The 14,700-nt window shown below is 37.1% G+C and overlaps 1 protein-coding gene across 1 annotated transcript in view; it reads right to left on the bottom strand.

The window, feature by feature from the left end:
- GAS2L2 (growth arrest specific 2 like 2) overlaps positions 1-13,845 on the bottom strand; it is a 514,040-nt gene extending 500,195 nt beyond the window's left edge. The window contains exon 1 of the mRNA XM_044063624.1: positions 13,135-13,845. Coding sequence (XP_043919559.1) covers positions 13,135-13,534 — 400 coding nt within the window. The 5' untranslated portion in view covers positions 13,535-13,845. The remainder of the gene's footprint in view (positions 1-13,134) is intronic.
- Between the last annotated feature and the right edge of the window lie 855 nt (positions 13,846-14,700).

Raw genomic sequence — 14,700 nt, 5'->3', positions numbered from 1 at the left:
GAGAAAGAAGGCCAGGAGGGGGTAGTGATGCTCTTTGACTTGGCATAGTCATTCCTTTGCAGGAGGGTGATCCTTTTCCAGAAAAGAACACCTTTTGTTTGGTTTCAAAGAATTATCTTCCTGACATTTCTATTTGGGTCCCTTACTTTTGTTTGGCTGGGATTTTTATTTGTTCTGCCCCTTGAAAGAAGATGCCTTGTCTGGGGAGAACTTGGGTACATGAAACTTTCTACATACCCAATGCATTAATTTACCTCTATCATTCTACTGTTTGAGAATCTGTTTAAGAGAAGGCCAAAACACCAATTAAAAACTTGAAGGTGCTTTCAATTTTTGGCTTTTTATTTATCAGAGAAGTAGTGATTACATAACCAAGCATACTGTCTTTAAACAACAGAAAAAAGCAGCATTTCTTGAGACTGTATCTGCACATTCAAGCACACCTTTCAAAGCCTGTTTGAAACATTTTTATTCATATGAGACTTTTGCTCTGCATGCAAAGATGCAGCAGAACCATCCAAACTGTATGCACACTGTAAAACAAATTTCTACATATAGCCTTGACAATCTAACATTCTGAAGGCTAGATTACTAGAAAGAGGCATAATTTTGCCCAGAAGCTCTAGCCATTGTCCTTCTTTATCAGGAGGCATTGGATTAGATGAAGCCAAGGGTTTTTAATGTGAGCAGGGAGCAGGGAAGACTGCAAGTGGTTCACTAATCAAATGAGAAAAAGAGACCGCTCATATCCAAGGAGACCCTATATCTTTGGAGCCTTTTCTGGGACTGCTAGAATAGATACTGGTGCACTGCTAGGATAGATACTGGTGCTCTGCAGGTAGCTTTATAAACATCTTCCAAGCATATACACTGCCTAGTTCTGGAGTAGTCCCTGACTGCTTCTGGGCAAAAATGTCACTAAATCTAGCAATCATCTTAGGAAAAGTGACCACTTGTTTGAAATAAGCTCAGGTTCTCCTTCCAAAGAATCAGAGTGAGTGGGCTCAGTGTCAACTAGGAAATCACTGTTGTCCTCATTGGATTCCTCATCATTCTCAAAACCAAGTGGACTAATATTTTCATTTGTGGTCTACTAAATAAACTTGAATTTTATGTATGTCCAGTCTGAATCTTACTTTTTGTTTATAAAGGTTGCAGTGCATTTTAAGGTCCTCTAGTGTTAATGTTTGATCTGAGGAAAATCTTAGCAGCCTCTTGTTGTAGCTTGTTAGTTTTTTGCCTTTTGGAAGTAGTGTCTTTCTTAGGAGTAGAAATCATAGATAGTTTGGTTTTCATGTTTAAAGTTTCCATTTCATCTGATTGGTTCTCCATTTGATGTACAAAGTTAGATGCTTGGGAGTAAAGAAGAAGTTTTTATTTAGTAAATCCTGTTCTGAGAGATACCTTTTCCTTATTTGTCTTGTTTTAGGCCTGTATGTCTGGAAGGATCCACACCATGCGGTTCAGGGCTCAGCTTCCAGTAAGTAGTATTTTTATTCAAAAAGAAAGGATTCTGGCAAAAATATAGATGAAAAAGTATGTATTTGTATTCCTGCTTTAATCCTTTGAGCAATGTGTTGGCTTGAGGTCAGATGATAGTTTAAAGTTTCAGGAGCTGCACAGCCAGTGTGCTTACAGGCTGTCCACCATTTTGGAATAAGAATAGTGATGATAAGTGTAAGATAAGCCTCACTTTTTCATCTGATAATTGCCATATCATGAATATTTTGAAAAGGAAGTGGCATATCCTACTAGCAGATGAGAAAATATCCAGTATAGTAGGGCCACAACCTAGAGTTACATTTAAGAATAAGAAATCCATAAAAAGGTTGATCTATTATGAGAAGGGTAAGACCAATTCAGTAGCGAGTATGAACAGACAGAGAACATTTAGCTGTGGGAGATGTAATGTGTGCCCTTACATTTTTAATGGTAACACTTTTGAATATCCCATTAAAGGTAAAATATATAAGTTCACACACTATACACACTGTTCCACTAAAGATCTAGTATATGCAGCTGTATGGGAAGAATGCTTAGTGTTCTACATTGGAAAAACTAATCGTACACTTCGAGAATGTATACGTGAACACATTTATAGCATAGAAAGAGCTGATGAAAAAAGTCTGCCAGCTAAACATGTTACAAAAACAGGAAAAACATACTTTTAAATTTTTGGTTCTCCAGATTACAGAAATGATGCTATTTTTTATTTATTGATTTGTTTTATTTATTTAACATTTGTTAACCGGGAAAGTCCAACTTGGAACAAAGCCAATTTTCAGTGGAAGCCCGGGGAGAAAGGCTCCAGATGAATACTGATAAAATGATAAAATGATGACATTATACTAGGCTTGGGGATTATAAAAAAAGAACTCAGGAGGAAGAAATATGGTGGATTATTAATCTGCAAGCAGACACATTTTATAGTTTAAATGATGCTATAATCATTAAGCATTTTTTAAAGGATTGACCACTATTTCACAAGTGAGAAAATTAGCCATAATGACTATGGGGGTTCTTCCCATGTCAAGCTCAAGAACACGTTAGGAAGTCACTGCAAAGTTTCTGAAATGACCTTTTTCAGGGAACTTGTTGCAATAGGCTATGTCAGAAATGCAAAATATTGTACTTTACATATTTGTATGATGTTTTATGAAGTGATGGTGCATATAAAAAGCTGGACAAAGCTAAACCTAAATACATCTGCACTTATTTTATGATGTATAGCTTAGTAATTGGTAATATGCTTCTCAGGGAGTATAAAAAGACCTTGGCAGATGTAGATGTGTTTGCTTGAAAGCTAGAAGCAATTTTGTAACATTTTCTTTAGAATGAAAAATTGGTAACTTTTCCTGTGTTCTGAACCACATGATTACTCAAGCTGTAATTTGATTAGCTGAAGGAACCAGGAAACTAAAAGGAACGTTCAGGTTTTTTGTAGTATGTTGTTATCCATATAGTTATCTTTCTCCTCTTAATTTAAACTGAATGCTTGAATAATGATCTTCAGGGCCTTAGAGATGTATTTAAGAAAGGTAAGATGAACAATAGTAAAGAACAATTTATCATTTAAGCATTCTTTGCATTAATGGTATAGATATATTATCTAATATATGCTCATTACAGTTGGAACCTTTGCAGGTGATTGTGAGATTTATTAGATGTTAGAAAAAAATTCAAAAACATTTTTTTAAGTTAAATTTTGCTGTTGGATTTGATTTGCAAATGCCTAACATAGGTTGATTTAGACAGGATGTTTGTAGTAACTTTGAAACACAGTTGTTGATTATTAAATTAGGAAGGGGCATTTTAATTGAAGAATTTTTATTGGATAATATATTATTTAAATATACTGCTTTTAAAACAGTTGTTTTGTACGTCTGATGAAGCATCAAGTTGAGGTGAAAGCACTTAATTATATGTTTATTCTATTAAACGGATTGTGTTTTTATTTTACCATGTTTGCTGTCTCTTTGTGTTTACTGCTTTTTGTATTTGGATATACTTGTAAGCGAAACAGCTTAATTCACTCAGTGGATGATTTTCTGTTTGTTTTTACTTTTAGCCAGTGTTTGCCAGGTGCTCTCATATTCATTATGTGGGTCACTCTAAAGAGACATCTCATATTCTGAATGTGATACTTGAATTTTTTCATTAATAGCAGTTTGAGCTTCTGACAGAACACTGAGATATTTAAAGGAGAACCACACCCACAGACTCAAAAAACATGTTTATTCCATCATGGTTTGGTGCTTCCTACATTTTAACACCACTTTGTGACTATTTACAGGTTTTTAAATATTTTTATACATAATTTCTGAGTCTGACCACATGGGGTCTAGCATCTTTAAGTGATCCTGATGCCTCTAGGTATCCCACAATTCAGTACATATCTGTAAAAAATTATATCCCACAGGCCTCTTTCTTTCTAAAGTTCCTGTCATTGCATTGATTTTACATGCATACACTGTTATCTTTCAGTCGGTTAGTTTTAAGTAACATTTCATGCCATTCAATGACTACTTAAAACACAAACAGTGCAAGTGCCACAGAACAGGGTTTCATAGTGCATTTTACTGCTGCTTCATTTTAGAACGGCTAAATTTGCAGTCTCTTGTGAAGCCTGAATTGTACTACTTTGACTCATCTTCCATCCCCCTTCACTCCTAACTTCCCTAGCTGTCAAAGTGCTAAGGGTAATTTGAGCTGTTACCTCCTGTGATTGACAGCTCGCAGCAGGAGACTTGGCTCATGTACTTTTTCCTTGTTCTAGCCTTTACTTTCTGTATGGGTAGGGGAAGGACCATGGAGCTGTGACATCACAACATGGGTGGGTTTTTAGCACGGTCATGGTGATGTTGGTTTGGGGAGGGAATTGACCAGAAAATTGCCTGTATTCATTGGCCTTGATGACATCAATGAATTGGAGACTGCAGCAAGCTTTTTCCAGGTGGGATAAAAGTTTTTTGAAAGTGAAACCACCACAGTACATTATGGTACTGTTCTAGTGGAGAGAAACAGTCAATTTAAAATATTTTAAATGCTGTATTCTTGTTTATTCATAGCAGGGACTGTAAATAGGGAGGAAAAGGACAGAGAGGTTGAGTATTTAATAACAAAATCCCATTGTTGTCCTTTAATATATTACCCAGCTTTGTCAACATGTCATCTTTTAGAACTGAAATATGTTTGGAATGTTAAGCAACAGCTGTGCATGAAACATCTTTAATCTATATATTATCTATGCTACATCCATTTCTGAAGTGGTTCAGTGGCATGTTGGGTGGCATTGTCACCTCACAGCAAGAGATTCTCAGGTCCTGTTGTTTGCTAGGGTGCCTTCTGTTCAGAGTCTTTTGTGTGGGTTCTTCTAAGTACTCCAATTTCTTCCAGCCTCCAAAAGACATGCAGTAGTCAGATTTCTGGCTTTAAATTATCCTAGGAGTGTGTGAGATGTGTATGAGTGATAATGAAGAATGGTCTGGGAATCCTCTCACATTTCCGACTTCCCTAAGTAACCGTGGGTTGTGACTAAACAGTTGGTCTCCATGGGAATTCTGTGTTTCATGGGTGTGGATGGCTGGATCCACTTGTGAGTAAGGCTGAATAATATACCTGTTATTTGGTACTCTGCAGAGCTGTTAGCTTTTTCCAAAGAGTAGGTGTTTAGTCTTGAACCAAGTAAATACCATCCTTTTTTCTATTTTAGCTTACTCTTGATGTAGGCTGGGTCATCCTGCAGTTTATTTTAATAATTAGGATGTAGGCTGGGTCATCCTGCAGTTTGTTTTAATAATTAGGATGTAGGCTGGGTCATCCTGCAGTTTGTTTTAGTAATTAGGGAAAAGTGAGTAGATGGTTAATAATTGCTTAGAATAGTAGACATCTTACAATGAATACCTTAGTTAAAGCAATAATATTTTGATGTTAAGGAAGGCTCTATATTAATTTAGAGAACGCTGATTTATCAACCCATTAAGAATGTTCTTCTTCTTCTTTTGGCTTTTCCCGGTTAGGGGTCGCCACAGTGGAACTCCAGTCTGCTAATGATTGGCAGTAGATTTTTATGGTGCCAAGGTGCCAGCTCAATGCCCAACCTTCAATGAAGGCAAGCCCATTTATGCATGTCTTTCGAATGCCACTTGACCGTGGGGAGGACATGCAGACTCCACACAGAATGCGCTCCAGCCGAGAATCGAACAGGAGAACCTCTTGCTGTGAGGCGACAATGCTACCGCAGCACCACCGCGGATTTACATCAATTTGTGTTTTCAACTTTTCTTTTCTTTTTTTTTTTTTTGTGGAACAGTGATTTTTTTTTTTCCCTGGAAAAAAAAAATCACTGTTACATGTCTTTGAGATTTTAAGGTTTCATTGACCCATTAAGAATGAAACCTTAAAATCTTGAAGACACGGAACAGTGATTTTTTTCCCAGGGAAAAAAAAATCACTGTTCCACAAAAAAAAAAAAAAGTTGAAAACACAAAATAAAGTGGGGGGCTTTGTCCCCCCCCCCACACTTAAATATACCAACTCCGAGATTGCACCACAGTGGAGGAAATGGCAAAGTCCCAAAAATGGACCAGCAATTTTTTTTTCCCTGGGAAAACAATCTCTGTTCCATGTCTTCAGGATTTTAAGGTTTTGCGCTTAATGGGTCGATAAATCAGTCTTCGCTATTTTTAGTGTTTGCTGATTAAAGGGAACTCGTTAAGGAAGTGGTATGTTTAATTCCAGTATCATAGAACTAGTTATGTAGATTAGGTTTAATCCAAGTACGACAGCCATTGTTAAGCCTGAATATGTCAGTTTTTTTATTAGACTGACATACTCTTTCGGATCACATGCTCTAGCTAGGCCTATAAAAGTGGATCCTGTACAAAATATATTGCCCATGCTGAAGTACATTAAGTCATGTAAGTGAAATACTAAAGAAATTCCATTTCCTTTTAAAGAAACAGTTTTCTTTAACCAAACTTCAAATTCCTGTATTTGATGTTAAACTGTCTTATTCAGTACATTGGCCAGAGAGTATACTTGTAGACCAAGAGTACTTTGAAAGATAGACATTTTTATTCTGTTGTGGTGATACTATTACAGTTTTTGCCATTCGCTGACAATGTATATTGAATTAATTAAAGACTGGATATGTGTGCAAGTTATAGATAAAAATACTGCAGCTGTTTTGAAGTATGTGTGGTACAAACCATCTTGGTCAGATATTTATAATGTATTTTAAATTCATTCGAAGGTTGTAAACCCAATTTCTGTGCTTTAAATTAAAAGCTGTATGTGTTGGGATCTGCTAACTAAGCAGGATTCAGGAACAGCTGTGATTTCACCTTATCTAAGGATACTATATTGACATATATTTACAGCCTGTGCCTCTATCATTCTTTCTCCATAAACCACCTACTTTCCTCTTCCCTTTCCTTACCACCTCCTACTTTTCCCTTCACATTCTTGTTATTTTTATTGTACCCTCCTATTCCCCTCCAGCATCCTCTGTCTCACTTCCTTGCTTTTTCTCTTCCCTCTTTTTTCATTCTTTTTCACATCATATCCCTTTTGTATCTCCCTTTACTCAGCCACCTTAAGCCTCTTTTCATGACAACAACGCCCATCTTCTTACTCAGCTCACCTTATCTTATAATTATCTTTTACAACCTCTGCTACATCCAATGCATGATCTAATCACTTCCTGTGTGGGCATCTCTACCTATTTCCCCTGGTGTTGCCACTCAAACTTACCTTATTACCTTGCTCCTTCTGCATGCTGCTGTATAACTGTCACAAATAACTTTCTTTTTTTCTTTCCTTCTAATGTCTTTATTTAATACATGGTTCCACTCATATTAATTTTATTTGTGACTTTCGCCAATTTTTTTATCTATTGATGTAAACTGTCATTTGTAAAACTCTGTTAATGTTCAGCTCTGTGTCCTGTTTGCATTCATTCTGCTAAACTGCTTAAAAATCATAGTAATTTTTATTATCTGCTTTTTTTCACCTTTGTATATGTATTATACTTGCAGCTTTTCTCCCTGGGCCTCTGCTGAAAAGTGGTAATTTATGCCCAGTCAGACAATTCCAGTAAACAAATGCAATTAATTAAATAAATAAATTGACACTTGGTGGTATTTTTTTTTTTGTAATGAATAAATACTTGTTGAATTTTCTAGCTGTCTGTTTCTGCTTTGATAGCTTAAGTGTTCTCTGTCTTTAGGCATAACGGCAAGAGAAGAGCTCTGTTTACTTCACAAGATTTTCCTTTTTTTGGAAAAGTCTTAAAAGACACTTAACGAATGCTTCCCCTGGCACACATTTATGACTTCCTTGGATGATTTTATAGATTATAAAATTATTAATCATGGACTGATGGCATACAAATCCCTGAATGGCCATAAAAAATCCTTTTGACATACTTCCTACATGGCAATCTTCCAGATCTACTCTACACTCAATTTCACCACTTAAATATATCAGTACAATTCTATTTCTATTAATAAATTCTGATATTACTTTTCTGTATGTGACTAGACTATTGCTTAAACATTTAGTTCACAACTCTGCCATTAAAGTGTCTCTACTCTTTTCAATCTGCAATATTTTTACTTTCCCCTTATAACAACCCTCTTTGTTTATTACTTCAACAGTACACCTCAGTCCAACCATCCTATCCTTATTTTTTCTCTACTAATTGTAAACCCCATTATTATAATCTGCCCTTTCATTACACTTAGTTATTTTTCATTATATTATTTACAAAAACGTTTGTAAAATGCATTTAACTTCAGTGACTATTACTTGACTTACGATCAAAAATCTCTGTCTGTTGTTTGTGGCCTTGAGGTTGTATAGACACACACACACACACACACACATGTATATATATATATATATATATATATATATATATATATATATATATATATATCTATATATATATACACACACACACACACACACACATATATATATATATATATATATATATATATATATATATATATATATATATCTATATATATATATATATATATATATATATATATATATATATATAGGTAGATAGATATGGGTTCACTACATAATTCTGAAATATCGAATTTCAAAATCTCAAGACCATATAGCTGAAACTCCTAAATATCAAAAGACCAGAAGCGCGAAATTCAAAATCCCGAAGTTCGGAGATGTTGAAGTAGCGCTTCTGATGTTGTGGTTTGTGAATAGATAGGTGGAAGGTCAGGTAAGTATCTGTGTTTGTGTGTTAGGTAGGGGCTTGAGTGTGTGTGTGTAAGTGTGTGTTGTGACTGTGATGTGTTGGTGTAAGGGGAATGTAGGTGTGTGGTGGTGTTTTCATGTGTTTCTCTGTGTAGTGTGACCTTGGAGTTAGACTATTCAAATAGGGGGGTGCCGCCCCCCCCCACATGGGAGGTGCAGGGGGGCTTGCCCCCCTGCTTGTATGTAGTGTAGGTTTGTATGTTTGTGTTTTGGGTGAAGGTGTGTGTATATGTATGTGTGTGGTGTATGTTTAGTGTAGTGTTTGGGATTTTAAATTTCGTGCTTCTGGTCTTCCAGTCTTCTCGTCTTTCGGGTATCTGGTCTTGGGATTCCGGTCTTAAGTATCGTGAGTATTCAGGATTTAACAGTGATCCCATAGATATTCTGTACATTGCGGGGGAGGGGCACTTAGTAACCTTGCAGTCATTAAGAACTGTTTGGCTCAGCTATGTCACAAGATTGGTTCAGTAGTTTAGCAATGCTCTCAATAAATTTGAACTGGCTCAAAGCATAGATGTTTAGTGATATAATTAATGATGCTGCAAACAGAAAAGCACAAAGCCTACTGATACCTTAAGGATAATGAGACTTCAAATGGATCACTGCTTTAGTACTTTCCTTCTGTGTGACTCCCTTATAAACTGGGTCCTGAACGGCTCTAACAATATTTTTTACTGAGAATAAAAAAGAATGCATATCCTGAACTACAATAAATCAGTTTCATACAACCACTTCATAAAATCCATGTATTCTTTTAGCAATTTGAAAACAATTCAAAACAAATACTCAGCTGGCCAGCTGACTTCAGTAAAAATAACGTTACAAATGGTACTGTTTTACAATAAATCAGTTTTGTGTGTGTGTATGTGTATCATGCTTGGGTGTTGGGTGGCCTTATACAAAGGCATTGTGAGTAAAAGGTGGGGACCTAACTTGAGACAATTGTCTAAGGCCCCAAAAATCATAGCTGCAGCCCTGAGTCTGTGCTCTAATATTGGCTTACAGGAAAACTCCACATTAGAACTAAAAAAGACATCTGTTTTTTCACTCCTATCTTTATTTTCTGAGCTTTTTAATGCTTAAAAATCACTCTGACTGCTTCTTATACAATTTTAATATGTTTTCTGCAAAATGGCTGCATGTGGCGCTTGACATATCCAATGTGGTATTTTCCTTCAAGCCTTTCCTTTTCCCATAATCCATTTCAGTTCTGCTTTACGTGAGACACGCTGGAAGTAATGATATATTCTCATGGCATTGACACATAATAGGATTAGTGTCAGTCATTGCCATCTTATGTATGTGACTATAACAGGACTGCTTCTTTTATTCCTTGAAAGGCCCTCGTTTGAGTGTGTGTGATTCAGAACTTGTTTTACAGTGTACTAAAGAGTTATACAGCTGCAAACAAAAAGTAGATAAATTGCAACACTTTGTTCAAAGTATCTTTTTGTAATCCAAAATGAATTGACTTTCCCCTCCCCCACAATTTGGCAAATGTGTTGCTGCTTTATGAGAATTATAACAACAAAAGCTTTCTGACTTTTCTCTAAATGCATAGACATCTTGATACTACATTTACATTTTCTAAAAATGTAAAGTAATATAAACACACATTTAAAGTTTAAAGCTTATCATTTCAATACTGTGATGCTGCTTATGTAAATATGTCAAAAGAAGTGACAACTGCCTTTGAACCAATTACTGATCTAATTGCTCTGTTTTGCTATGAAAGGCATGGCTACATTGTAAGCAGCTGCGAATCAGTATAAATTCTCTTCCTCTCTCCAATAAAGACAGTGGAAAACAGCTTCTCACCTCTCTGTCTTTTTTACAGTAGCTGCTACCTGACACCAACAGGACTAATTACTCATACAAGATTGTCAACAGTACCTGACTACAAATTTCTCTGCGTCTGATGGTATGTCATGTAGTTGTAGACAAATTCCTCTCCAAATTATGTGAGCAGTTAAACTTAAAAAGTGGGTTGTCTTTCCCTTCCTTTGATTTCAAGGCAAGGAAAAGAAAGTTTTATAAAGTCAAACAGGTTTCTGGGGTCTATGTTAAATCAGCAAATGCTTAAAAAAGTGAACGCTGATTTATCAACCTCATGTAAGCAAAAGCTTACAATCCCGAACACTTAGAACAGCAATTGTTTTTTCCCCAGGGAAAAAAAAAATCGCCGTTCCAAAAAAGAAAAAAAGACTTTAAAACATCACATAAAGTGGGGGGCTGTGCCCCCCACACACCCCCTACTTAAATATACCAACTCCAAGATCACACTACAGTGACGAAAACGGCAAAATAATGAAGGCAGCCAAGCGATTTCTTTCCCAGGGAAAGCATTCGCTTATATGCCGTTTCAGTATTTTGCCATTTCGTGCTTTCAAGTTCGATCAAGACACATTCGAAAGAATGCGTCTTCGATCATATAACAGGGAACCGGTTTCTGGTACCTACACAATACTGGAATCATATTGTAGAGAGAAAAGCAACCTAAGAGTTGAGTGAAACTGTAAGTTTAAAAAATAGTTTCTGTATCTTTATAATTTCTGCTGTCTGTCATATACTAGTGTCACTAGCACTGTGATTTGTGAAAAATAAAGTGTTTTCATGCTATGTATGCACAGAGGGCATCAGCTCACAATTATACATCAGTGTGATAGAGGAAAATATGATAATAATAATAATGGTCTAATGTCATAATAATTCTCAAACATTATTAAACAGAAAACTACTACTGATAATTGTGTTCCACATACACTGTACAAAAAAAAATGATATATGCATACATCAGGCTGAACTGTAATACTGTAAACAAGATTTAAAAAACAAAATGCTAAGTCCAATCCAGCTCTGGTCAAATAAGTAGATAACACACATCATCAGGTCAGCATGACAGTCTTTTAATAAAAGTACATTTGCAAAGTAGATACAAGAATAAGGAATGTGGATAAGGTGAAAATGTCTGAAGACTTGTAAAACTTCCTAGTCAGTAGCAAAATATCAAACATTTATAGCCCTTTTTTTTTGGTGGGCAGCCACGGTGGTGCAGTGGTTAGCATTGTTGCCTCACAGCAAGAGGTTCTCCGATTCGATCCTCAGCTGGGGTGTCTTCTGTGTGGAGTCTGCATGTCCTCCCTGTGGTTGCTTGGGTTTCCTCCGGTTTCCCCCCAAAGACATGCTGTAGGTGGATTGGACACTCGAAATTGGCCCCAGGCATGAGTGTGTGTGTGTGTGTGTGTGTGTGTGTGTGTGTGTGTGTGTGTGTGTGTGTGTGTGTGTGTGTGTGTGTGTGTGTGTGTGTGTGTGTGTGTGTGCCTTCCATGGAAGGTTGGGCACCAGGCTGGCATCTCGACACTGTAAAAACTCTACTGCCAATCATGAGCGGACAGGTGATCTGCTGTGGCAAGCCCTCACCAGGAAAAGCCAAAAGAAGAAGAAGAAGAAGATAACCCTTTCTTTTCGGTGATCATAGTGCTGTATTCAAACTTCAGCCAGACAGAATGTATCAGTCAGCATTTATAATGCCAAGTAGCTAAGCATGCAAATTATTCTAGGTCTGGGTTTTGCAGTTTAATCAGCCAGTCCAACACTTATTCTTGCCTCTTCTATGTAGTACAAACTGTGCATCCACAAGCTATGAGCACTTCACTGTGACTGCTATCCTTTGTTCAGTAACACAGAAGTTGACACACTTCATAGTAGTTTTAACTCTGCCAAGTCACAGGCTTCCTTTTAGCTGTTATTGAGAAGTTGCTCCACGTGATAGGAGTACCTGTGGGTCAAAGCTTCTGAAAATGGGTCTATTACAAATGTCCCTTAGTCACACTCATTTAAAAGTAATGTAGTAGTTACTATCCTCTACTAATGATGGTGCTGAAGGAATCACTATAGATCTAAAAGTTTGGCTTATAGTCCCAAGGAATAACAGGACCACTTATCCACAAGACAAACAAATCTTCCACAATTACCCTTAATAACTCCAAGAAACAGCTTTAGAATAAAAATATAATATGAGTTATGTCAAAAGTTTCTAATTAGGAGGAATTTGGATCTCATACATCAGTAGAAGCTATATGTAATATACTGAGGAAAGACTAACACATACAGTGATGTAGACCGTAGTAGCAACAATGTCATAGCAAGAAACCAGTTCTTACATTGGCTGTTCCTTTGGATATAGTAAACATGGATAGAAAAAGCAACTGCTAAACCATTACATATTAACTTCAGATGTCCTGATGCTGATATTGCTATATCTTACTTAATGTGCACACAGAGCAGCAGTTGTGGTAGGCTGGAAGTAAAAACAAACACATCAGCCTTGTTAAATCATTGACCTACCTTGAATACTCATTTCCTTCCTGCACCACTGTATGAAGTTGGATACGTTGTCCCTGGCCCAAAATGTGCCCGGTACTGCATGACTACTAAAGGTAACTCCTGTTTGGGGTAGCTGCATTTTCTGGGCAGGGAGTGGGAATTGGCTGACGAACTCAGTGGCTACCGACGTCACTTTATTGGCATGCTGGCATAAGAGGCTACCTGTCTCCAGTGCCTCAAAAAACGTCTCAGCGCTTATATCAGCTTCGTGGTGGTCCTTGAGCCAGTCAGCTAAATCCTCCTTCATAGCAAAGAGATAATCCTCGCTAGATCGAAATGGCTTGATGCTTTTAATAGGGGCTGTCTGTTTCCTATCCATCACTCTAAGGAAGACGATAGTGAGGTTCTCGAACCTGGGCATTAACCGCTGCACTTCTTAAGTATAGCACTTGGTCAACATCACGGCTCCAAATCCTGTCAACAGCTATGCGCTGGTAGGCTGAAACTGACAAACCGATAATTATACCATTTCCAGTGTCACTACAAGTGCCTTCCTGCTTGTTACGGGAGTTAAGTTTGCATGCAGCTGAGATTTAAATATTATTGTCCTTGCCTTCTTAAGTTTCCCATAACATTTAAATCATTCTTCTTGCTCTCCATGGGTTGCTTTGGGTGGTCCAAATGGAATCGATAGCACTGGTAGATCATAGACCAACAATTACTATAGTAGCAGTCCAGTCTGCGCAGTGATTGTTGTTGTTCCGGACTTGGGCTTCTCTTCTCCTTGGAAACGGAGGGGGCGTGTTCAACCACCCCGGGGGCTGTAACCAGCTGAATGAAGCTACAGAAAGGGGTGCCCTGCAGTCGCCTGGTAAGGAGCATAGTGTTAAGTTTTTGGTGCCAGTTGAAATCCCCAAGTGATAACATTAAGTGCCACTTAAAAAAAAACACCATCGGACATGACAGTATCTAGATAAGTTTATGTCCAGCTCCAAGTAATATAAACTTTTTTCTCAAAGTTCTGCCTATGTGAATAAGTTGTCGTCGTTTATTTGTCCCTTTTGCATTTTCTGTTGCCAGCTCTTCGCATGACTGAAGGGAGAAAATTCCTAATGAAATGTAAGAATTCTGCAAGACGAATCACAGCCTGAACCAAAGCAAATGATTTATTTTACTTATTTTATTCAAACATATTTTTTACGGCTACATAATTTTAGAAATTTTGTATGTCTGTATTCTGTTAGAGTTTTTCGGATACTAATACATTTTCTGTACTATTAAAAGGGGAGGTTAAAATATATATCTGCCCCCCCCTTTTTTTTTAACTATCAAGAGATTTGCCCCCCCCCCCCAACACACACACACACACACACACACACACACACACACACACTCACGCACACTCACTCGTACAACTGTTCGACTCATTGTGGGACAGAGTAAGCACATAACTCACACCTGTCCAGATTTTTGTCTCATATTTTATCTTGTCCTCATACAATTTTGGTTCTGGCAAATCACTGGCATGTCATTGCAGATTGAAGTCCGAAAATAATGGCAGACATTTGAGTTTCAAACTTCATGCTC

Source organism: Protopterus annectens, chromosome 2.part1 (genome assembly GCF_019279795.1).
Source record: "Protopterus annectens isolate FY-2018-M chromosome 2.part1, PAN1.0, whole genome shotgun sequence".
In the NCBI taxonomy this organism is placed as follows: Eukaryota; Metazoa; Chordata; order Ceratodontiformes; family Protopteridae; genus Protopterus; species Protopterus annectens.
This window is presented reverse-complemented; position numbering and strand designations above follow the sequence as displayed.